This window comes from Podarcis tiliguerta, assembly GCF_965153285.1.
Source record: "Podarcis tiliguerta genome assembly, chromosome: 12".
Lineage (NCBI taxonomy): Eukaryota > Metazoa > Chordata > Lepidosauria > Squamata > Lacertidae > Podarcis > Podarcis tiliguerta.
Window position 1 is genome coordinate 47,771,968 of NC_139545.1, and position 25,746 is coordinate 47,797,713.

The 25,746-nt window shown below is 46.3% G+C and overlaps 1 protein-coding gene across 1 annotated transcript in view; it reads left to right on the plus strand.

The window, feature by feature from the left end:
* CNPY1 (canopy FGF signaling regulator 1) overlaps positions 1–25,746 on the plus strand; it is a 59,129-nt gene that overhangs the window by 7,288 nt on the left and 26,095 nt on the right. The window contains exon 3 of the mRNA XM_083406817.1: positions 17,776–17,891. Within this exon, the coding sequence (XP_083262943.1) occupies positions 17,776–17,891 (116 nt within the window). The remainder of the gene's footprint in view (positions 1–17,775; positions 17,892–25,746) is intronic.

Below are 25,746 nucleotides of genomic sequence, written 5' to 3' on the forward strand. Positions count from 1 at the left end.
GCATAATGGGAGACTGTGGGCTGGATCCGACTTACTTGCAGCAGGCTCATTTAAATCAATGACTACGTATTGGATTTGAAATTGTTTTTATATATTTCATTGTTTTGACTGTTTTTATGCATGCAATTGTTTTCTGTTTGGTTTTATTGTATTGTGACAGTGCTCTGAGCTGCTTTATGGGAAGCGATCCATAAATCAAATAAGCAATAATACAAATAATGCTTCTGTTGATTTCGAATAGTCTACACTGAGTATGTCTTCGTTGATGGCTCTGCCTGTCAAAGGTGGCAATGCTTCTGAAAACCAACTGCTGGAAACCACAGCAGGAGAGCGCTCATGTGCTCAAATCCTGCTTGCAGGAATCTGATTGGCCCCCGTGAGAAAAGGAGGCTGGACGAGATGGGCCACTGGCCCAATCCAGCAAGCTCTTTTTACATTCTCAGTTGGATGCAACCCCATGGGCAGTGTTATTCAATTAAGTTTTACTCATATTAGACCCACTGAGATTAATGGACATAATGTTCATTCATTTCAATGAGTCTACACTGAGTAAGGCTGAGCCTACACTGAGAAGGCTGATCGCTGAAGAATTGATGCTTTTGAATTATGGTGTTGGCGGAGACTCTTGAGAGTCCCATGGACTGCAAGAAGATCAAACCTCTCCATTCTGAAGGAAATCCGCCCTGAGTGATCACTGGAAGGACAGATCGTGAAGATGAGGCTCCAGTACTTTGGCCACCTCATGAGAAGAGAAGACTCCTTGGGAAAGACCCTGATGTTGGGAAAGATGGAGGGCACAAGGAGAAGGGGATGACAGAGGACGAGATGGTTGGACAGTGTTCTCGGAACTACCAGCATGAGTTTGACCAAACTGTGGGAGGCAGTGGAAGACAGGAGTGCCTGGCGTTCTCTGGTCCAGGGGGTCACGAAGAGTCGGACACGACTAAACAACTAAACAACAACACACTGAGTAAAACTTAGCTAAAGCTGAGTAAAATGCTGAACACCACTCCATGTTTAGGGTCCCATCCTTTGGTTTTGCTTCTCCCACTGCTCCAGCAACATAATGAGAAAGACCCCGTTTAGGGGGGCATAATTTGGTTGTTTATTTTGCTTCCGCCTCACCTACTCTTCCCACATAATCCCCTGCTGTGTGCATTTCCAGGACGGTGGCGTGAGATGCACCGCGGAGAAGCACCACCAATGCTGCAGAGATGCCTTAAGAGTGGCCCTTGCAGTTGATTCACACGTGGAGGCACCATTATTATTATTATTATTATTATTATTATTATTATTATTATTTATTGAATTTATATACCGCCCTATACCAGGAGGTCTCAGGGCGGTTCACAGAATAAAATCAAAATATAAAACCACAAAATACATAATCAAAATAAAAACAACCCAATAACCCCCCACCTGAATTGAGGTATGATTGTAAATCCAAAGATATTTTTCAAAGGGCCAATCAAACACCGTCTTCTAGTCCAATATGCTGTAGGCAAGAGGTTGCATGCTTGAGAGCTCCCTCGTTTTAAAACCCCCACACATAGAAAACATGGCTAAGATGGACTCCCTTCTCTGGCCTGCTGGTTTTCCATGGGCAGGGAGATTTTGATGCAGGGAAGCATTCAAGAATAAAGTCAGTCACCCACCTTCAACCTGCAATGTCTCCGTTGCTGGGACACTGTACCATAGGACTTCTCTGAATATGCAGATCTGTTCCTAGGATTTATTTTGCATGACCAGCCTGGGTCTTAGTAGTTATAAGGAAAGCATTGCCGATGAATAAAGCATGCAAGTTTAATACTACTACCGAAAGTAAATGATACGTTCATATTGACCCTTTTATTTGTGCAAATAAGGCTGCAATCCTATATTTATTTCTCTGGGAGCCAGGGCCGTTGAACACAGTTAACATTCCCCGTGTTTCTTTATTTGATACTTCAGTTATAAACAGCTCTTAATATCAAACCAGCTTGAAGATACTGAAATCCTTCTAGAACTTGTCCTTGCTGGCTGGCACAGCGCATTCTGCATAACCTAATACCTCTATGCAGGGAGTCGGTCCATTCAGAAGCACCCACGTTGCCCTCTCGTCCTCCTCTGCAATTCCTCCTGGCTCCAAAACAACAAGGCTTTGTCATCTATTGACAGTTGCACGCAGGAGGGGAAAACTCTCCATCTGTGGTCGCCGAGCAGAGAGACAAGTGGCTGTGTCTTTTAACAGATGGCACAATGAGCTATAAGAAACATGCGTTCCCCCCTGAGACGGATAACCTGACACGAAGTAGTTTCAGCAACATATTGAAATAAATCCTCCCTTATGAGTGTCGGTGGCTGCAAAAGCCGCCGCTCGTCAGTCCCCGGATCCCTTGACAAAAGTCTGGTTTGGGTGATGCAAGCGCGGCAGTTTTGAGAGACAGACCACCTTGTGTTTCCTGAAAAGTAGCAGAAGGAAACAAGGTGGCAATTGATGTGGCTTACAGATGCGCATGGATTTAAAGGGACCAAGAGCTGCAGCAGCCATCGTTCTCCCACCCAGAATGAGATCTACGCAAGAAACAGAGGTGTTTCCCTGCTGTGGTTGAAAGCAGGTTGCAGCAGTACTCTTGTTCTCCAGTTAATTTCTGGACTCTACTCTGGAGTGTATTTCAGTGTACAGTGTTTCCTACGCCACCACCCCACGGAAATTTCACCATCTCCTTTTGACACACACTGGTCTGCTGCAGATGGAACTGGTGGGAAGGGAAATGCTGTAGAATTCCCAAGACAATGCTTTTGAAAAGATTATTGTGTCCAGTTGGTTCTTTTTCATTGCTATTTAATTCTCCCTTAGGCGCCATTCCAATGTTGGGTGTGGCCAAAGCAATCAGTAACAATCCATGCAGTGAAATAACTTAAAATAAAGGAAAAACAGTGCCACCCAGAGAAATATTCATGAGCAAAGACACTTCATGGATGGGGAAGGGAGGAAACAGGATCCCACTTGCTGGCTCCACCCTCAAGTCTATGTTACATCCTAAGCTGCCAACAGAGTCTAGGCACCTAAGATCTCCTCCCATTTCTCTTTCCCCTCTGACAGATCCTGGCAGGATCCTGTGGTGCTGATCCAAGTGGGGCTCTGTGTCCGTGGTAATCAGCTGAGAGGGAGCCCTGCTTGTCAAGGAACCATCTTGTTTGTTTACCTGTCCACACCTGAAGTCATGTATGATGTCAGGGGAAAGTCAGGTGGACTTTGGGGGAAACGGGCATATGGGCCAAATTAGAATCATAGAATCATAGAATCATAGAGTTGGAAGAGACCACAAGGGCCATCGAGTCCAACCCCCTGCCAAGCAGGAACCACCATCAGAGCACTCCTGACATATGGTTGTCAAGCCTCTGCTTAAAGACCTCCAAAGAAGGAGACTCCACCACACTCCTTGGCAGCAAATTCCACTGTCAAACAGCTCTTACTGTCAGGAAGTTCTTCCTAATGTTTAGGTGGAATCTTCTTGCTTGTAGTTTGGATCCATTGTTCCGTGTCCGCTTCTCTGGAGCAGCAGAAAACAACCTTTCTTCCTCCTCTATGTGACATCCTTTTATATATTTGAACATGGCTATCATATCACCCCTTAACCTCCTCTTCTCCAGGCTAAACATGCCCAGCTCCCTTAGCCGTTCCTCATAAGGCATCGTTTCCAGGCCTTTGACCATTTTGGTTGTCCTCCTCTGGGACCCCTACTAAGCCTAGTTAGGCCCCCATGGGACAGAGGGTCCCCACTGCTATTTTACCCCATAGCCACATCCTCTCATTGCAGGATTGGATGCCTTCTCCATAGCATAATGGTTAATTTGCACGAGACCCAAGTTGTTTTAACTCATTGGCCTTTCGGATGACTTGGGATTGGCTATGGTTGCTAAGGCCTTTACAGAATCCAGACTAGCCAGATTTCCGCCTTGTGCTCAACAAGAGGGCTCTGGTTCTGTGTAATCTTATTGTTAACAGCCCTGCTTTGCGTGTCAGATGTCAGCCAGCAAGGCTGCCTAATGAAGGTGGGCATCCCACTGATTTATTGACAAATGCCACGGCATAGAATTGATCCAGCTTTTTCCTTAGACTAAAAATGTTCCATCGAAAGGAGCATTCAGTGCTGAGCAGCAACAAAAGTGCTTAAGACCAGCCAAGGAAGTGGGCTGAAGATTTAGGTCATGATATACAATTTGAAGATTGGGAAAGGATGTGGAAAGCAAATTTAAAATTTACAGACTGTATTTTATTGAAAGAGAATTATATGAAAATGATGTATAGATGGTACATTACACCAGTGGAAGTGGCTAAAATGTATAAGACAGGATCAAAAACTTGTTGGAGATGTAAAGAAAAAGATGGTACATTTTATCATATGTGGTGGGAATTAAAAAAGGTCAGAAATTATTGGGAAATGATATATAATGAATTGGAAAAAAAAGTTTGAAAAGACTTACGTTAAGGAACCAGAAGCATTCCTCCTAGGGATTTTAGATCAAGAAATAAGAAAAGACAACTGGAAATTATTTATGTATGCAACAACAGTGGCAAGAATTATACCAGCACAAGCTTGGAAGACAGAAGGAACCCCAATGAAAGAACAATGGCAAGAGAAACTCATGGAATATGCAGAATTAGCAAAAATAACAGATAGATTACATGAAAGGGACAACAAAGACTTTAAAAGAAAATGGGAACCATTTAAAATGTATATGAAGAGACAACATGAAGAGCTGGACTCATTGAAGAAGAAGAAGAGTTTGGATTTGATATTCCGCTTTATCACTACCCAAAGGAGTCTCAAAGCGGCTAACATTCTCCTTTCCCTTCCTCCCCCACAACAAACACTCTGTGAGGTGAGTGGGGCTGAGAGACTTCAAGAAGTGTGACTGGCCCAAGGTCACCCAGCAGCTGCATGTGGAGGAGCGGGGAATCAAACCCGGTTCCCCAGATTACGAGTCTACCGCTCTTAATCACTACACCACACTGGCAGGGTTTGAGTAAACATTCACAAATGTAAATAATAATATAATAATAATAGATGTAAATGTATTAGGAATTAATTGGGGAAATAATATGCAAGATGAATAAATTGAAAGTAAAACAAAGTGGAAGTATGAGGGAAGTCCAGGGGAGGGGGGCAGGAAAAAATGGAAAATTGTTAGAGAGATATTTCATAAAGGATGTATATATTGAAAAACCAGTAAAAACTATTAAAAAAAAAAAAAAAGACCAGCCAAGGAACACACAGGGTAGAGCAGTGTGCCGTGAAGCAGAGGAGCCAAAATGCCCCTCAAGGCACCCTCTCCAGCCGATTCCTTTGCCAAGGCACCTGCGTTTATCTGGAGTGGAAGGTCTCCAGGTTGCAGCCAGTTCTGCGTATTCACTTTCAGTTCATGCAAGGGGATGGTAGCCAGTTGCAGAGTCTGCAAGGGCTCCCTAGAAGGTGCCCAGCTCTGTCTGCAGACTGCAACATTGCAGGGAAATATCCGTAATGACAGTCAAGCTTCCCCTTGGGGATGCTGCACATTGGAAGGCAGTTGTTAGGCTTTCCAGACAGGAGTGGCTGAATCCAGTCTAGGAAAGAACGAGAAAGGTAAAATTAATAGCCTCTCTCAAATATTAAGGTGGGCAACCAGCATCTGTGATAAAGGGATAGAATTTGGTTGCAGGTGATGAGAAACACTGCTTTGGGATGCAGTCATACACCCACCAACTGAACTGTGTCTTGGATTGCACTGTAAATCGGGTATAATCTATCTGTAAAATATGTTATTTCGGGGCTGAGGATCTGCAGTGTATGTGTGAACGTCTGTACTGTGTTGCCGCTGGTCCCGAGTTTCATATTTTGGACCATCAGGTTGCCATTTTGGAATCACAGAGTTCTGCAGAGCCTGAAAAGTACTGAAGAATGTGACCTTCCTTTAAAAAAAAGAAACAAACCCACTGTTATGTACTGAAGTTCTCACCCTGGGCCAGCAGGGGGATACTGTAAATAGTTTTCACTCAGGTCTGCATATGCAAATAAGGAATTGAAAGTGACGTTCAGTGATTGGATAGTTACAGAAAGTTGTTACTGTTGCTTTGTAGTTGAGCTCTATATAAGCAGGTTGGCTGAACCCTTCAGTTCAGTTCTGTTCTGGCCTGTGAATAAACAAGAACTGTCTGAAGAATCACTGTGCTGTCTGATATGTTCACCCACAACTTAACACCCACCTCAGCTACCTAATTACGATTCTAATAGTAAAAGGTGGGGAAAGGTGGATATTAAAAGTAGCTTGTGGGGTAGCGGCTAAAGTATCAGGCCTGGCCTAGGGAGATTTAAGGTTCAAAACCTTCTCAAGGCTTCCTGGCCTTGTTCACACTTCACAGAAGGGAGCCGCCAGCTTGTGGCCAAATTTGGTCTGCCAGGCCATTCCCAACCCCCAACCCCACCACAGTCACAGCCACCCACCCATAGGAGCCAATTCCTAGGAGCTGAGGTCCCTTCGCCCCGCCCACCCCCCAATAAAATATCTGAGGAGCCGCCACACCAAAAAATAAATGGGCATTGCCGTTCAAATGGTTTGTGATAGATTATGTGGGGTAGGGCTTACCAGACCCCCCCCAAGTGGCGTAGCGTGGGGGGTGCAGGGGGGCCGGCCGCACCGGGCGCAACATCTGGGGGTTAGGGTTAGGGGGCACAAATCCACGGGTTAGGGGGTGCAAATTACTTGCCTTGCCCCGGGTGCTGACAACCCACGCTACGCCACTCCCCCCCCCCATATTTTATTCAAGTTGGCACCCCTGCCCCCACCTGATGTCAAGTGTGGGGCAGGTAAAGCTGTGGCTGCAGGGGAACCATGGTGTTCCTGATTGTTCTTCCACAAGTGGGTTTTGTGGCTGCTGCCCTTTAAATGTTGTGAACTGCCCTGTGATCTTCATACGAAAGGCGGTATACAAATTTAATGAATAAAATAATGAATCTGGTGGCAAATGTGAGCCTGCTGGGAATTTTGTGTTTTTAATGTTTTGCTGGGAACTGCCCAGAATGGCTGGGGCAACCCAGTCAAGATGGGCGGCATATAAATAATATTTTTTTTATTATTAAAAATTATAATGGTTCTGCTTGGAAGTTCCTGATCGGAGCTGAGTGGTCCCAATCCCTGCTGATCGCAAGCCTGACTGAAGTGCCCAAGCAGAGCTGATCCCTGTCAAAGGTAGGGCAGGAATCATTGGCACGGTAGCTGGAATGTAAACCAGGCTCAGCGGCGGATTTAGGGGAGCTGAGCTGAGAGGGCACCTCAACAATAATGCAGAAAAGAAGGCGAGAGGAGGGAAGTTGCTGGATTTTGGTGTCACACAGGGGGCCACTGATATTTGAAAGCCCCACGTCTGCCACTGGAGGGCTGCAAAGGAAGACTCAAGTGGGGACTTGAACCGTGTGACTTGTAGCATGTGACCACGCCCACCAGCCAAAAGAGCCTCACCTGTCTGTGCCTCAGCCCTGCAGTAAATCACAGGTAATGGTTTGTTGTTGTTATGTACTGAAGTTCTCACCCTGGGCCAGCGGGGGGATATTGTAGATAGTTTTCACTCAGGTCCGCATATGCAAATAAGGAATTGAAAGTGACATTCAGTGATTGGATAGTTACAGAAAGTTGTTTCTGTTGCGTTGTAGTTGAGCTCTATATAAGCAGGCTGGCTGAACCCTTCAGCTCAGTTCTGTTCTGACCTGTGAATAAACAAGAGCTGTCTGAAGAATCGCTGTGTCGTCTGATATGTTCACCCACAACTTAACAGTTGTGATTGCATCTTTCCAGTCTAGAGGGAAGAAAACACCGAATCCTGACAGCATTATGCCCGAAAAATGGATTGTGGGGTTTTCACTGCCAACAAAACGCAATGTGCAGCTAAGGTTTGTTCTCAGCTTCCTGGTTGTGGGTTTCTGGAGCAAAAGTCTTGGAGCTCTCTTCCCCGCAACCCCCGCTCCGTGTCCCTCTGTGCTGCATCACCGGGTACCTCCAGAATTTGCATTTGCAATATGATGCCTTTGTGTGGATATTTGCTTTGGCAAATTCAAGGCAACTGCTTTATTTATCAAAGGAATTGCCGGCCAGTGAAGAAATGTGTGACAGCAGGTTACACGGCTGCATATTTGGTCCTGGGAGTGAGTCAGGCATCGAGGCAATTATCTTCCATTCAGGATGACAACTGAGAGACGTGCTCATTCTGTCTTGAGGAATAACCCTGTTATTTTAGTATTTATTTCCAGGCTCCTGAACCAGTGCTAACTTGTCAGGATGCAAAAGCCCCCTTTGCTTCTGCTTTGGTTTCCTATCTGGGCTGGATTATTCAATTACTGGCTGTTTGGCCTCCTCTCAACCTTTCTAAATCATTTCCAGCTCCCACACAAGGCATTGGCAGGAGTTGAAAGATGGTTTCAACTGAAAATTTCACAGCTTCATCAGCCCTTCCCGGCCGCCTGATCTCCGGACTTAATTAATTTTAGAGGAGGACTGGAACAAGCGTTCAGACGGAATGGGCCTCATCTGTCTTCTGGGGGCACTGAGGCAGTGGGGCAAAAGAAACATGCAGAGCGCCCTCTGCTGTTGGTGCAAGGGAGTACCAGAAACACAGTCCCAGTTCTGCATCAAGCACCACCGATGGTTCCCAGTCTGTGCCAGGATCCTGCCCATCTCAGACCCTGGGCAGTTTTCTTTGGAGGCAGTGATATGTGGTCGCACAGAGACATTTGACACAACTGGAGGACCCAGAACAGCTTTCTCTAGCTTGGTACCCTCCAAGAACTACAGTTCCCATCCCGTGCTGGCTGGGGCTGATGGGAGCTGTAGTCCAAAATGTTCAGATGGCACTAGGTTGACTAGGAGTGCCAACTTGACTAAAATATTTGGGGGCCCAAGTAAGCCCCACCTGCATAATTGATCATGATGTGGTGCTCATATACCATTTGAATAGCAATGCCCATCAACATTGGAGGGGCACATCCCCCTCAGGTATTTTATTATTGGAGTGAAGACCCCTCGGCCCCTAGGCGTTTGCTCCTATATGGTTGACAAAGGCTGATCTCCAAGAACCAACCAACATCTCAAGGTAGCCCGGAGTGCCTCTGCGCATGGATGGTATGTCTGAACACCGCAGTGACTCATCTGAGCACAGCCTTGATTCCCAACTCTTCCCCTTCACCACCCAGGCCTCAAAGGCAACAGTGGCAGCAGACCCAATGGGAAGCACAGAGTTCTGCAGGAGTGGCCTTCTGACCCTATTGCCAGGGGTCTCCTTGGGTGGAAAGGTCCACTGTGGAGGAGGAGGACTGGAAGTCACAGAATCACAGAATTCCAGGGTTGGAATGGAGCACAAGGACCATCGAGTCTAAACTCCGTGAAATACAGATATCTTTTTGCCCAATGCAGGGCTTGAACCCCAAACCCTGAGATTAAGAGTCTTGACCCCATCTTCTTTCCTGCTGAGTTCCAGAAGGGCAACACCAAGAAATAAGACAGAGGATGCTGACAGCCAGGACCACCCTCTGGACCAGGTATCACTAGGAAGGCGGGATGTTGGCTGCCTGGGGACAGACTGATGTCGGCTGGGCACAGTCCCATTCACTCGATAACAGCCCAACCTCCACGGCTACTGAGCAACGCAGTGCCCAGCTCTTTTATTCTGGTCACCCACGGTCAGCTTGCCCTGCATTCCTTCCAGCAGGAGAGGAAGGAGAAGCAATCTTTAAGGTGGTGTTTAGAGGGCCGCTGGAGCAACTGAACATCATTAAAGAAAGTAGCACTTAGTTAAACTATGGAACTCACTGCCACTGGAGGCACTGAGGGCGACCAACTTGGACGGCTTTAAAAGAGGACTGAACAAATCTATGGAGGATAAGGCTGTCAGTTGTCGCTGCCAATGATGGCTCGGCTCTGCCTCAGCGGTCAGAGGAAGTAATGCCTCTGAATTGACCAGTGCTTGCAGGTTTCCCACAAGGATGTGGAGGGAACAGGATGCTGGTTCAGGCGGCCCATTGGCCTGATCCAGCAAACTCTTCTTATGCTCTTCTTCATGTTGGTGCAAGGCTGTAATATCTGAACGAAGCCATCTCCTTCCCTGCAGACCCTCTTGGATATTAAGGTTGGCAGGAGACGATCTCTTGGTAGTTCCACCACCCGCAGCAGCAGTCCATATCCTAATTAACATCAAGTATAAATAAATCCTGACTGAACAGAAACTTGATCTTAATTTGTCAGAAATGTTTTAGCCATATGGTTATCCTGCGGCTCCTAGCTGCAAGAATGTGTGCGCATTTTAAGACAAAAATACACAGAGTTCCCCGAGTTCATTAGAACAGCTAATACATCTTGAAAGCATGAACCTAGCAAGCTGTTTCATCGCTGGAGAGCTGCAAAGGAGGAGGAGGAGGAGCCATTTTTCTTGGCAGCAGCTAAGAAGTTTTCTTGAGATTTGTGTGGAGCTCTTGATAGACAGCTTTTAGGATAGAGTTACCTTGTCTGGCAGCAGCTATGTATGTGAGGAGTTCACCCTTTTTAAAAGAAGATACAGAGCTTGTATCAAGGTGGAGAACCTGCAGCTGCCCAGATGTTGTTGGACTACAACTCCCATCATCCACCGTCCTTGAGTCTTGGCCATGCTGGCTGGGGCTGATGGGAGTTGGAGTCCAACAGCATGTGGAGGACTGCAGCTTCCATATCCTAGACTTCCAAGCTTGTGGGATAAAATAGGTATAACTTCCAGGGTACAAAAAAAAAGCCAGGCATTTGTAAACCACTTTTGTTTTTAACTCCTATAGCATTTCTGTATAAATGAGAGCCAGACAGCCAATAGCAGCTCTGACTAGTAGCAAATTGTGAATAGCTGACTAAACAGGGCCCCCTCCTTGCAGGAACAGCCAATGCCTTATCAGCCAAGGGCTCCCCCAGGCACTAAACAGATGAGCTTAGTTGGAACAGACTTTGTTATCTTTTGACACTTTATTGGGAAATCAGTTTCTTCTGTGAAGGGGGAAAAGGGTGTTTGTATTGGAACAGATGGTATTCCCCTTTGAAAGGTGCCAAATCTCTAACTAGACAGGAAACAAAATCCTCCTCTCCCCTCCAGGAAAGGACTGCCCCTCTCCCCATAGAACCTCTCCCTTCACCACAAGGTAGAACGGCTCAGTTGAATATATTTGCTTTAGGTGCTGTATATTTGCAAAGATGCTGAAGTGTTTCACTAGGCTTTTAGGACAACTTTCCCCAACCTGATGCCCACCAGATGTTTTAGACTGCAGTGTCCATCAGCCCCAACTAATGTAGTCAATGGTCAACATAGTGATGTATGGAAGTGAGAGCTGGACCATAAAGAAGGCTGATCGCCAAAGAATTGATGCTTTTGAATTATGGTGCTGGAAGAGACTCTTGAGAGTCCCATGGACTGCAAGAAGATCAAACCTATCCATTCTGAAGGAAATCAGCCCTGAGTGCTCACTGGAAGGACAGATCGTGAAGCTGAGGCTCCAGTACTTTGGCCACCTCATGAGAAGAGAAGACTCCCTGGAAAAGACCCTGATGTTGGGAAAGATGGAGGGCACAAGGAGAAGGGGACAACAGAGGACGAGATGGTTGGACAGTGTTATCGGAACTACCAGCATGAGTTTGACCAAACTGCGGGAGGCAGTGGAAGACAGGAGTGCCTGGCGTGCTCTGGTCCAGGGGGTCAGAAAGAGTCGGACACGACTAAACGACTAAACAACAACATCTATCAGCCCCAACTAATGTGGCCAATGGTCAGAGACAATGGGAGCTGTCGCCCAACAACATTGGCCAAGGATCAGGTTAGGGAGAGCTGCTTGAGGAGAGCCTAGCTGGCTGCATCTTAAACCTGCATCCCAAGGGTCTTGGGTTCAGTTTTGCTGAGCAGTTCAACAGCAGAGCATCTGCTTTGCATGCAGAAGGTCCTGGGTTCTATCCCTGACATCTCCAGGTTAGGGCTAGGGATGTCTGCCCGCCTCCTTCTGGCAACTGGTGGTGCCAGACATATTGCTCTGCTCTCCTTTGGACCACATCAGAAAGGCTGAGAGAGGGGTCTTGTCATCTGGGCAGCCCAGAACCTCCAGACACATTGCCAAGGCTTGTGCCCCAGGGAGGTCACATCGGTGCTGCCAACACAGAGGTTTGACTTCACCCCCAGAGGCGCTGTCTCTTGAGACAGATCGATACGCCAACAATCTGCAGCAATCAGCAGCTGAAGTATTCCATGCTGCGGAGATATCAGCATGGTCAGCCCATGTCTGCAGACCAAACAGCAGTCAAGAACCACAGAGGCAGTGTTGGTGGAAAAAGAAAAGAAAAGGCTGGTGGCAATCTAGTTTTTGATTGGCTCGTGGAGTGGCCTGTAGGAAGCTGTGTGATGTGTAACTTGTACTGAGTCAGACCATTGGTCCATCAAGGGTCCTGTTGTCTATATCGGGGGGGGGGGGGACAGGGAGCCTGTGTCTTTTCATACTGCATCATGGTGTGGTACGCTGGTTTGACATCAACTGCTAGGAAGTGCCTACAGAGGGTGGTGAATACAGCACAAGATATTATGGGCTGTCCCATGAATCCGCTAGATGACATTGCAGAAGAACGTTGCCTCAGGAGAGTGAGGAAAATTCTCAGGGATTATTCACACCCTGGCCGGCACTTTCTTGATCTCCTGCCCTCAGGCAGAAGATATAGAAGCATGATTAGTCGCACCAACAGAGTAAAGAACAGCCTCTGTCCGTGGGCTGTTGGGCTGCTGAATGAAAAGATAACAACAGGGCAACTGACTTTTGGGTTTGGTGGGTGGGTGCCAGTAAATGAGGGGAATTAAGACTAAGAGAGCTGGGGGTGGGGTGCTCGTGTAATCTCACTGTATACAAGTTGTACAAGTGACAATAAAGTATTTCAATTCAATTTCAGTCTACAATTCCCATCCTCCCAGAGCATTGGCCCTGCTGCCCAGCAGTGATGGGACCTGGAGTCCAGCAGCATTTGAAGGGCCATAGGTACTCCATCCCTGGTCTACATTGACTGGCTGTGACTCTCCAGGATCTTTCCCAGCCTGGAGATGCCAGGATTGAACCCGGAAACATTTGCATGCAAAGCAGATGCTCTACCACTAACCTGTTCCACTTGCGTCACTACTGTTGTGGGGGGGAAGGGCTAATGTGCTGGTCCAGTTGGTCAGCATGTAGTTCCCTCCTCTGGCCAGAGGTGGGGGTGGTGTGCAGGCTGGCTTTCCCAAGGGTCAGGTCCCACTGCAAGCTTGATCAAAGGGTGCTCATCAATGGTTCCTCTTCATCCTGGAGAAGAGTGACTAGTGGGGTGCCACAGGGTTCTGTCTTGGGCCCGGTCTTATTCAACATCTTTATCAACGACTTGGATGATGGACTCAAGGGCATCCTGATCAAATTTGCAGATGACACCAAACTGGGAGGGGTGGCTAACACCCCAGAAGACAGGATCACACTTCAAAACGACCTTGACAGATTAGAGAACTGGGCCAAAACAAACAAGATGAATTTTAACAGGGAGAAATGTAAAGTATTGCACTTGGGCAAAAAAAATGAGAGGCACAAATACAAGATGGGTGACACCTGGCTTGAGAGCAGTACATGTGAAAAGGATCTAGGAGTCTTGGTTGACCACAAACTTAACATGAGCCAACAGTGTGACGCGGCAGCTAAAAAAGCCAATGCAATTCTGGGCTGCATCAATAGGAGTATAGCATCTAGATCAAGGGAAGTTATAGTGCCACTGTATTCTGCTCTGGTCAGACCTCACCTGGAGTACTGTGTCCAGTTCTGGGCACCACAGTTCAAGAAGGACACTGACAAACTAGAACGTGTACAGAGGAGGGCAACCAAAATGGTCAAAGGCCTGGAAACAATGCCTTATGAGGATCGGCTAAGGGAGCTGGGCATGTTTAGCCTGGAGAAGAGGAGGTTAAGGGGTGATATGATAGCCATGTTCAAATATATAAAAGGATGTCACATAGAGGAGGGAGAAAGGTTGTTTTCTGCTGCTCCAGAGAAGCGGACACGGAGCAATGGATACAAACTACAAGAAAGAAGATTCCACCTAAACATTAGGAAGAACTTCCTGACAGTAAGAGCTGTTCGACAGTGGAATTTGCTGCCAAGGAGTGTGGTGGAGTCTCCTTCTTTGGAGGTCTTTAAGCAGAGGCTTGACAACCATATGTCAGGAGTGCTCTGATGGTGTTTCCTGCTTGGCAGGGGGTTGGACTCGATGACCCTTGTGGTCTCTTCCAACTCTATGATTCTATGATTCTATGATTCTATGATTCTATGATCTTTGACACACACCGGGGCTCCAAGTTTCAAGCCACCACTAGCACATCATGCAAGAGGCTACACCAAACCTTCCTCTGCAAAAGGCTAGTTTGCAACCTGCAGGAATTTCTTTTTCACATGGGGAGCCATTCAAAGACACAAAGCGGTACAGCCTAGTCTAAAGTGGTACAAGCTGGGATTTCGGCCATTCCATTCTACTGCCTCGTTCTGTGTGGTGGGGAGATCAGGTCTGAAAGTTCTGAGCTGAGGAGAACAAGGAGGAAGCAGCCAGGAGAAATTCACGCTTTTCCTAATCTTGCAATGCAGTTTCGCAACCAAGAAACTTGTACAAAAATGCGTACGCTTGGGTAGCGTCCACATATGAATTCATATATTCCTGAAAATTGCGTACAGAAATGTGTTATGTTACGTGAAATTGCTTTGTGAAAATGTTTGTAGGAGGCACAGTTGCATTAAAAATGTGTATACTGGGAGAAATTTGCACAGAAATGCTGGTTTTCTTTCTTTCTTTTGCATATATGTAAGTTTTTATTACTTTTTCCAAACATTTTCACAATAACCTTCAAATAAAGTACATTGTTTCATAAGTTGACTCCCACCCTCACCACCACAGCATTTTTACTCAAACCTTTTGTAATGGTTCTAGGGATTGCTCGTGCGTAAGTTGCCTTTACTCCTGGCTAGGTTGCATGGTTGAACCCTTTCTGTCAGGACAGCCTCAAGATCCGTGGCTGCCTCAGTCGCTGGCAGAATCCGTCAGTGGGCGTTTCTTAAACCGCTTCCAGCATAGAAGCTGTTTGACGCCCAGTCTCCTCCCCTGTTGCCTGCGCGAAAGTTTTCTGCGCAAGGTGGGTGTGGGCAACGGAGTACTCGTGCCCTCTCCGCTGGTCTCCTGCGAAGAGTCCTGGAGCCACCTCTCCGATTCCTCCATCTCCTCCCCTTTCCCACTGGTGTTACGCTGATTACCTTCCCCAGCGGATGGGCTATCCCTCCTCCTACTTGGACCCTCTCCACCATCGTCCGGGAGCCTCCTCTCCGCCTCCCGCTCCGATGGCAGTTCCCTGACACCTTTTCTACCACATAATATTACCTATTACCCAAAGTCTCTCTATTACAATTATTTTTGAAATGTTGATTTTCATGAGGTGTTTTAAAAAATAAAATAAAAAAGTGATGTGATGTGATGTGATGTGGAAATGTGGAGAAAAAAACTGAAGGCTGGAAAAATGAGAAAAACCAGAAATCGATAGATCCAACCATCCCTGATTGACCATCACCTCCATGGGACAAACAGCACCTTTGGGTGCTAGTGGATTAAAAACCACTTCTGCTGTGCTACTTCCCTGAAGTTACTTGCTTCCCCCAACTGCTTTGCCTTTAGAAATAAACTTCACAAGCCATGGAAGACAGAATCCCAGCTGGCCCCTGTCCTGTCTTCTTTGGCCCTGAAACCAGAAGAAGCAGGCAGGGCAAATAAATTGTAAATACCTTTTTTAAAAGCAAACAAACACAAATAAATAGTGAGTGGGACTTTTTATCTGCCTCTGCATTCGGCACACAAAGTCCCCTGGTGCTGCCATCACAGGCCCGAGCAGCGGTAAAAAGGTTGGCTTCTCTCAATTTGCACCATCAAGCCCCTGAATGAAATGGCTGTCGTCATCTGTGCCGTAGACCTTTCAGATGCTGCGCATGAGACTATTCTCATGCTCATAGCTTCTTTCCAAGAATTATTCTCAGGAGGAGGTACTATGGAGACACCCAGGCCCAGCTATAGATTAATATTTTATAGTCTCAAAGTGTTATTCTCTCTGTGTGTGTCTGCATATAGTTTGGAATGCACTTTCCATGTAAACAACTCTCTTAATATTTCATCCCTCTCCTTCCTCCCCCCCCCCAAATGCATTCTTACGGGCAATTTTTTTTATGATATGCAAATACATGATGTAATAGCCTGGGAAAAGATGCACCACCTCTGTACTGAGGCTTGGAGTGGGAGAGACCCCAATTTCGAAGGATTATTCGTTGCGGGGGAGGGGATGTTAAAGACCATGCATTTAAAGGAATTATTGAGTGCCCCATTCCACAATGGAATTATCCACCCTTCCTCTGGGTGCAGCTGAATCTTTTCCAGCATAGCCCTGGGAGCTGTAAAAATAAATGTCTTGGCTGATCCAAACACTGGATTCGGTGCCTCGGTGTGCTATTTCATGGGCACAATTGGCCATAAAGCCGGGTTTGCATGCCTGGCGGTGCTTCTTTCGCTTCTTAATTCTAACTTCTGCATTAGGCTTTTGTTTAAACGGGGATGACAAATGATGAAGAGAGTCCATAGTCCTTAACATCCTTAACACCTGTGAGTCCGCAGCTTGCTGGCAACCCCCACGATATTGTATTTCTCATACAGCCACAGCTGGCAGAGGTATCTTGTTTTGTGAGAATTTCATTCCTCCTTTTTATGTCTTTAAACACACACACACATAGAGAGAGATATATTTCTTACCCCCATAATATTTTCAGAAAACTCTGGATATATGTTCTGTGTCTAAAAAGTGAATTTTTAATATTGCTGGCAAGTGGGAGAGAAAGATGGTCGTTCACTATTGTTTATCCCCAACACCTGGTCATTGCTGGGATGGCGCCTCTGACTGGGGAACTTGGAGGCAGATCATGTTAAGAGGTTCGCAAAGTAAAATAAATAAAATAAGCCTTCAATTGTGCCTGGAAACGACTTAGTAGCTAATTCAGTTCATTCAAAACTGGGGAGATATTCTAGGAACGTATCAAACATAAGGACATAGCATACCCTCCAACGTTTCTCCGATGAAAAGAGGGATGTTGTATTCCATAAGAACTTTATTATTTACACCCCACCCATCTGACTGTGTTGCCCCAGCCACTCTGGGCAGCTTCCAGCATATATAAAAACATTAAACATTTTTAAAAATCCTCCCTATACAGCATGGGTAGGGCTACACAGTTTGTGGTCTATCAAGGCAAATGCAGCCAATCACACTTGTATTATAGGGCCGTTTACTTGACAACCTCCCTCCTTTCATGGTGCCAGACATGCAGCAAATTGGTGGTCACTGTTAGAGCCATCCAGGGTCCGGGTTGTAAGCCACCATCCAGTTAGAAGGGTCAGAGGTGAGTATATAGTCCAGATACAGCTGGACTCAAGGTCCAGGGCAGTCCACAAACATCAGAGAGGCCTGAGACAAGGCTAGCTAGAAGGTCAGGTCCCAAAGGGAAGGGACTGCTTAAAGGAGAAGGAGGAGAAGGAGCTGTCCAGGATAGATGAGCAAGAACAGGAAATTTCTGTTTGGATAGACCCTGTTCCTCTGCAAAAATGTGCATGCTGTATTTTTACTACTGCAGTTTCCACAGTGGTAGTGATGTGTCCTTTTTGTATGTGTTTTTCTGTTTCCCACCCCAGCATGCAAGGCCCTTGCTGATGAGCTGGCCTACGACATCAAGAAAATAGGTCCAAAGAGGACTGTGAATTCGGGGACATTTCGGCTCAACCCTGATGGCACGAGAGGGAAGAAAAAGGTAAGAGAGAGAGACATGGAGGTACGTAATAATTGCCAGCATGTGCAATTACCAACCACTTATCCAAACAGCGGTTGGTCTCTTAATCTTCTAACCTTTTCCTTGGTAAGACCAGCAGCCAGTAAATTGCTTCTCTTTCCTCTGGGAGCCAAAGTAATCTATGAGCTTGAAATTGAGGTATTTTTTCCAGGACCTTTTATTTTTGGAGGTGGGCTTTTAAATGTTGAGAGGGTAGTATTGTTCCGTTGCTAGACCGTTTCTTTTTTCTTTTTTAATATAGACAATCAGAACCATACAAGGCGCTGAGAGAGAGAGTGGAGGAGGGATGAGATGGAGTAGAAGTCTCTACTCAGAGTCAGCTCCCATGGGCAGCTTTCCCCAGTCATGAGAGTCTTAAGATCTTATCCCTGGGCAATTTGTTCAATTTATTCTGCTCACCATGAATGTCTTCAGTTCATGCAGCTCTTGAAGAACGTTGGTTCAGAACTGGAAGCAAGGCCCCAAATTTGTCCCAGTGGGCAAGCGGACCGGTTTATAAAATGAGTGGACCGGTTTATAAAATGAGTTGCAAATGGCTGGTTCATTTCAGTTTGTGAAAGATGTAAGAATAGCAACAATATCAAAGGAAATCAAAAGAAAATTATGCATGGCACATCATAACATTTTTGTTGAGACAAGCCTAACCAGACATGGAGACTGCTTACGTGTGTGTGTGTGTGTGTATTCTTTATTGAAAGATAAAAAAGTAATGTGTATATAATTGTAAGTGCACAGGGTAAAATAAGACATGGAAAGGGGGGAAGAAATGACACCCATATACAATACAAAACAAAAACCTAACTTATAAATATTACAAGATTGTTATTTAACCTATTACAGTGTTTATAGAAATGAATTCCAAATATCAGTTTTCACTTATCACTAATTTTAATTATTATTCTAATGTATAAAATAGTTATATTGTTTCATTCTTTTGGTAAACTGCTTGAGGTTTTGTTTTGCCTTTTTTACAGTCAAGTGGTATATAAATTTTATGAAATACAGATCTACAAATTTTGCCTTAGGAGGCAAAGGCCTGCCTTGATGTCCCTGACTCCGCTGCTGAGAGCAGCTGCCAGAGGGACAGGAGACGAAGGCAACAAAGTCTTACTCCTCTTTGTGTCCCATGATGTCATGGGCTGGTTGGACACAAAGGAATGGTGGGAGAAACCAGCTGGGGAACCACCAAGGGAAGAAGGCTGAGAGGCAGGGGATTGGTGGTAAGACGACAATGAGTGGTCAGAGAGAAAGGAGGGGAAAGACTGCGAAGAGGGGTTGTCAGAAGCTGAAGGGGTAACAGGGCTTAGTGAGCTGGGAGGGTCTGTGGCAGACAGAAGGCAAGAATCATAGGCAGAAGTTGAAGAAGGGGAGGAGGGAGGCCAAGAGGTCAGGCTGGTGAAGAGTCATGAGTGTCTCCCCCTCCTGATGTGACAAGCTCCCCTCCCCACTTGTCTCCCAGAACCAGAAGAGGCATGAAAAAAGGTGGAGGAGAGGTTGGCTTCAGGCAGACACAGTCTCCGATTGCTTGAGGGAAACCCTGGAGAGGAGGGGACTTAGACGGCTGTGGAGAGGTGGGGACTTTCACTCTTGGCAACTGATTCATGGGGCAAAACCTACTGGGGATGAGCTGCTGTGCTCATTAGGCCCAACACTCAGCCAAGTGTCATCGGAGCATGACTCCTCCTTTATTTCCCTGCTGGTTCAATGGGAATACAAAGATGGCCTCAGCCCAGTATATCTGAAGGAGCGTCTCCATCCCCATCGTTCTACCCGGACACTGAGGTCCAGCGCTGAGGGCCTTCTGGCGGTTCCCTCACTGCGAGAAGCCAAGTTACAGGGAACCAGACAGAGGGCCTTCTCGGTAGTGGCACCCGCCCTGTGGAACGCCCTCCCATCAGATGTCAAAGAGAAAAATAACTACCAGACTTTTAGAAGACAGCTGAAGGCAGCCCTCTTTAGGGAAGCTTTTAATGTTTGATGTATTACAGTATTTTAATATTTTTTTGGAAGACGCCCAGAGTGGCTGGGGAAGCCCAGCCAGATGGGCGGGGTATAAATAAATTATTATTATTATTATTATTATTATTATTATTATTATTATTATTATTATTATAACAGCCAGGCCCTTATAAGCACTCTGTAGACCTATGGCACATTCTTGGTGACTCCTTGGTGACATTCCTGGCCTGGTTCTGTTTATTAGAAGTGGTGGGTGGGTTTCAGACAGGGAGTCTCTCCCAGCCCTACCTGGCTATGCTGAGGACTGAGTGTGGGATCTTCTGCTCTACCCCTGAGCTATGGTCCTTCCCTAATCACCAGAGGTTGTGCCAGGGGGCAGAAACTATTTAATAAATTGTTTTCTGAACTGGGGAGGCAGGGGATGGTTGACAAAAGCTAAACATGTAGCAACTGACTCTGTGTCTGCGTTGTTGGAGTTTGGTGTGTGTGTGTGTGTGTGTGTGTGTGTGTGTACACAAGCTCACATGTGGCCATCATGGAGTCATGTTGGTTAACCAAAGAAGGGTCTGATACTAACTGGCTGGAGGAGGAGGGAGGAAGTAAAACCTGAGGAAAAATAATCCACAGGTAGAATAAATCAGTGGGGGAGGAATAAGTTGCCTTGCTGTCTGCCCCTCCCTTCCGCATTAGGTCAGGTAACTTATTGCAGGTCTTGTTGTTTTACTTCCAATATGGGTATAAGTTTGTGTGACTGGTATGCACATGTCTAGCAGATTATGTGTCCCCCAAAAGAGATTGCAATCCAATATTAAGCGTGCAAAAGAGCCACACGGGACTGTGTTTTTTCTCTTCTGCCCAGGACCCACCACCTACCTGTCAATCCACCCAGCCCTCTTTAAATAAATGTTTGTTTTGTTTTATTAGATTTTGTACCTGCCCATCACAGTGAGGTCCCAGGGTGTGCTATAAGAATAAAACATATACGGATAAAATAAAGGCCCAATTTCAACATTGTATGGGGCAGACCTCCTGATAAGAGACCTACTCCTGTAGGGCACAGTGATTGATTGGGCATATATAGGGCGAAGTACTCTTTGGGGTATCCTTCCCCCATAGGGCTTTGCACATCAGGGCCAGCACCTTGAACTCAGCTTGATAGCTAAATGCTGACATGCTGGAGAGAGTTTGGATTACATCCAACCAAATTCTACTCAGAGTAGGCCTATTGAAATTAATGGACTTACTTTGGTCATCACCACTAATGTTGCTGGGTCCACCCTTTGTTGTCATTTAGTCGTGTCCGACTCTTTGTGACCCCATGGACCAGAGCACACCAGGCACTCCTGTCTTCCACTGCCTCCCGCAGTTTGGTCAAACTCATGCTGGTAGCTTCAAGAACACTGTCCAACCATCTCGTCCTCTGCCGTCCCCTTCTCCTTGTGCCCTCCATCTTTCCCAATATCAGGGTCTTTTCCAGGGAGTCTTCTTTTCTCATGAGGTGGCCAAAGTATTGGAGCCTCAGCTTCAGGATCTGTCCTTCCAGTGAGCACTCAGGGCTGATTTCCTTCAGAATGGGTAGGTTTGATCTTCTTGCAGTCCATGGGACTCTCAAGAGTCTCCTCCGGCACCATAATTCCAAAGCATCAGTTCTTCAGCGATCAGCCTTCTTTATGGTCCAGCTCTCACTTCCATACATCACTACTGGAAAAACCATAGCTTTAACTATACGGACCTTTGTTGGCAAGGTGATGTCTCTGCTTTTTAAGATGCTGTCTAGGTTTGTCATTGCTTTTCTCCCAAGGAGCAGGCGTCTTTTAATTTCGTGCCTGCTGTCACCATCTGCAGTGATCATGGAGCCCAAGAAAGTAAAATCTCTCACTGTCTCCATTTCTTCCCCTTCTATTTGCCAGGAGGTGATGGGCCCAGTGGCCATGATCTTCGTTTTTTTGATGCTGAGCTTCAGACCATATTTTGCGCCCTCCTCTTTCACCCTCATTAAAAGGTTATTTAATTTCTCCTCACTTTCTGCCATCAAGGTTGTGAAACCTTTCCCTGGGCATAGTATTCTGTTGCTAGTGTTTGGGTGGGATTGCATCATGCAGGTAGGAGATGATGAAACTGAAAGCTGAGAATTAAGCTGCTTCCGCAACAGAGCTAACAACATTTCTTTAAAACAGGAAGCATCTTCCAGCAATACATTTCATGTTACCCAATGCCTACGTCTGTGAGATATAAGGGAAAGACAGCAGTTTGACAAATCTAGTTCCTGCCTATCTAATCACCTCGGCCAAAGTGACTGTAATGGTTCTAGGGGTTGCTTGTGCGTAAGTTGCCGTTACTCCTGGCTAGGTTGCCTGGTTGAACCCTTTCTGTCTGGACAGCCTTCAGTTCGTGGCTGCCTCAGTCGCTGGCAGAATCCGTCAGTGGGCGTTTCTTGAACCTCTTCCAGCATAGAAGCTGTTCGACGCCCAGTCTCCTCCCACTTTGTCTGCGCGGAAGTCTTCTGCGCAGGGAGGGTGTGGGCAGCGGAGTACTCGTGCCCTCTCCGCTGGTTTCCCGCGAAGAGTCCTGGAGCCACCTCTCCGATTCCCCCACCTGCCCCCCTTCTCCACTGGTGTTACGCTGATTTCCTTCCCCCGCAGATGGGCTACCTCTCTCCCTGCTGGGACCCTCTCCGCCATCCCTCTGGAGCCTCCTCTCCGCCTCCAGTTCCAATGGCGGTTCCCTGACAGTGACATTTATGATTGTCCCCTCCAGATTCAGCATTCCTGATAGGGAGATGTCTCACACCATCTAACCCACAAATGTCTCCTCTGACTGATGGCGGCTCTCAGGCACATCTCTCTTCCATCACCTGCTCTCTGAGCCAGGAACTGAACCTGGGACTTCCTGCATTCAGAACATGCACCCTTTTGCTGATCTATCCTTGTCCCTCTCTTCCCTCAAGAGAGAATCAGGATGAGCCTGCGTATGGCAGAACAAAGGCCAGTCTATGCAACCTATCACTCAAGTAGCATCTTTTAAAGCAATCTCATACTGTTTTGCCAATTAACTCTGCAGATTCTTAAAAGGATCTTCAGTAGTCGAGGGGAAATATATTTTTATTTCAACAGAATAGGACAACCTCCTTAAACAGTAACAAAAACAAAACCCCTCAAACAGGAAACCTCCTTAAACCTTCTTACACGGTAATACCAAACCCTCTACCACCAAGAAATAACCCCAAAGGAACAATTTCAAAGAAACAATTCCCCCCACCAGACCTTGACCCACATACAACACCAGATCTAACCATCTAACCACATACAACACCAGATCATCTTCTTCCTCCTGACCACATTGCCCTGCACTACCTGTTCCTGCCTTGACCAGGTGGGCCACCTGTGGCAATTGGGGCTCCTCATCAGGGCAAACAAGGCCTAGTAGGGCCACCCTCAAGGGCAGGAGTGCTCCTGTAAGGACTCACAGATAGGGCTGGCTGAATAAGGCCAAACCTACACCTCCTCAGTTTTTCCTTGCGCATTTTCCACTACGCATACCACTTTTAAGTGTCCCCCCAGAGAATCCCAGGAACTGCACTTTGTTAAACGTGCTGGGAGTTGCAGGGTCTCCTAACATCTCTCTCGGTAACTTTTTTCCTTCGTAATGTAACTCTTTAGAAATAATTGATGTTGATTATGGTTCTTTCTCCCTCTCTCCTCTTTTATTTTTTGCTCTGTTTTTCCTTTTTCTTAAAAACTGTAAACTGCGGCAGAAAATAAGGTGAAGGCATTGCCGTCATGCAGCCCACCTGAGGTCCAGGCCCCACCCGCTGAAGACCACTGAGCAAAACCCCTGCCTGCCAGGCTTCAGCACCTGGGCCCATTGCACTCCCGAGTCCTCAGTCTCCTAGCACAGGAGATGTAGCAAAGGCCATCGCTGCTTGACATTCAGGGTCAAGTCGCACATGGGTTGGCCAGTGCTTCCCACTAGTGGTGAAAGTGATTCTTCACTTTGAAGTTCAGATAAAATCCACTTGCAATGCTTGAAGGCAGTTCAGTGGTACCAGTTTTTAAAATTATTTGGTGTGATACGGAATTGACAGAAAGTGTTTTCCTTTTAAAAAAGAATTGTGGTTGCAGACATATAGGGATCTAACTCTATTTTTAAAAATTGTTTTTACAAGATGCAAATGAATATTTCTCACCCTGTCCTTCACCATAAAGCCCCAAGGTGGGTTATAACAATTAAATATACAATTATAAAAACAGATTAAATCATTCCAGTGATAAAATGAGTGGATAAGACATCTTTAGCTGCTGATTCATCACAACTAAAAGCACATTTAAAGCAAAAAACCCAAAAATACAACCCAAGCAAACCCACATAACAGACACACATGACAGCATCCGACTGTAATGAGCTACCAAATAAAACCAGTGTAGATTAATTCAACTCAAATTTGAACAAACAGCATATTTTGTCTTCCTAGTAAGTTACTCGAAGTTGCTTAACTCTCCTAATTTATTAAACCCTTATCCCCACAGGAGGCATTCAAACAAAAACAACTTCAATTCAGACACATTTGAATCCAGGTATTTATTAAGAATAATGAACATTTGGATCTGCTGGGAAATATGAAATCCCCCTGTCACTTCAAATTCTACCACCCACGTTCTATTGCATGAGTTTCCCAAAGGGCTCGCTTCAAACTTCAGCATTTTGGGGAGTGATGAGGCAAACCAACATTTTATCTTGTAGCATAAATTACTAATGCCAATATCAATTCTTTGAGTAGCAGTCCTCAAGGAAGGAGGGAGGGAAAGGAATATCATGCAAGTGAGCTGAACAGGAGCACTCAATGCTCTGCATAAAAAACCCTAAGGGTGGGAAGAACCCAAAACAGCTGGGGGAGGGCCTGAGCATGCTCAGTGGGCAAGGGGAATGCTCACTGACTGGTGGGTGGGGTGGAATTGAGTGGTTGGAGCGGCCCTTGTCATCCTCTGTCACCGCATGAGTACTTCCTACACCAACCTCTCCACACCCATTTCCAGTTTTCCCTGGTGTGTATCAGTCCCAGCCACACCCCTCACCACGATCCTCTTTCTCCTACCCATTGTCCTTCCGGTTCATGACGATTATCCATTACACTTGCAGTCCATTGCAGTTCTCATCATGCAAACATCATGCGCCTGTGGTCAGTGTATTGTGTGAACAAGCCAGAGGTGGCCATACGCAAGAGACTCCAGAACATAAGCAGAAACTAGGATCTACCTTTGTGAGTTACCGTATACAGTCATACCTCATATTACGTTTGCTTCATGTTACGTTTTTTCAGGTTGCGTCCCGCGGTGACCCGGAAGTACCGGAAAGGGTGACTTCCGGGTTTCCCCGCTCGCATGCGCAGATGCGCAAAATGACGCTACGCGCATGTGCAGAAGCAATGAATCGCAACACGCGCATGCGCAGACATGCCGCTGTGGGTTGAGTTCCTTTCATGTTGCAAACGTGCCTCTGGAACAGATCCCGCTCACAACCAGAGGTACCACTGTACTTTTAAGAACACAACTCACTCCCATGGAAAATAAGATGTGGAAGTTGTAATTTTGGACTATGACTAGGGATCCCTGGATTCAAGACCCCAACCCCAACCATGAATAGGGTACAGAAGTAATGCTGCTTGTGATGGTGGGTTCTACACTTGGTCTTCATTGGGCTGTTTTGAGGGTTTTCTACCCTTAGGGCATTTCCCCTTAAATGTTGGGTGTTTATGTTTGTTTGTTTTTGTAATTTTGTAATTTTGCAAATGGTAGAATTCTCACAAGTCTGCTACTAGGACTTTTTTTCCAGCCAGAGCTCACTGACGGTCAGCTCTGGC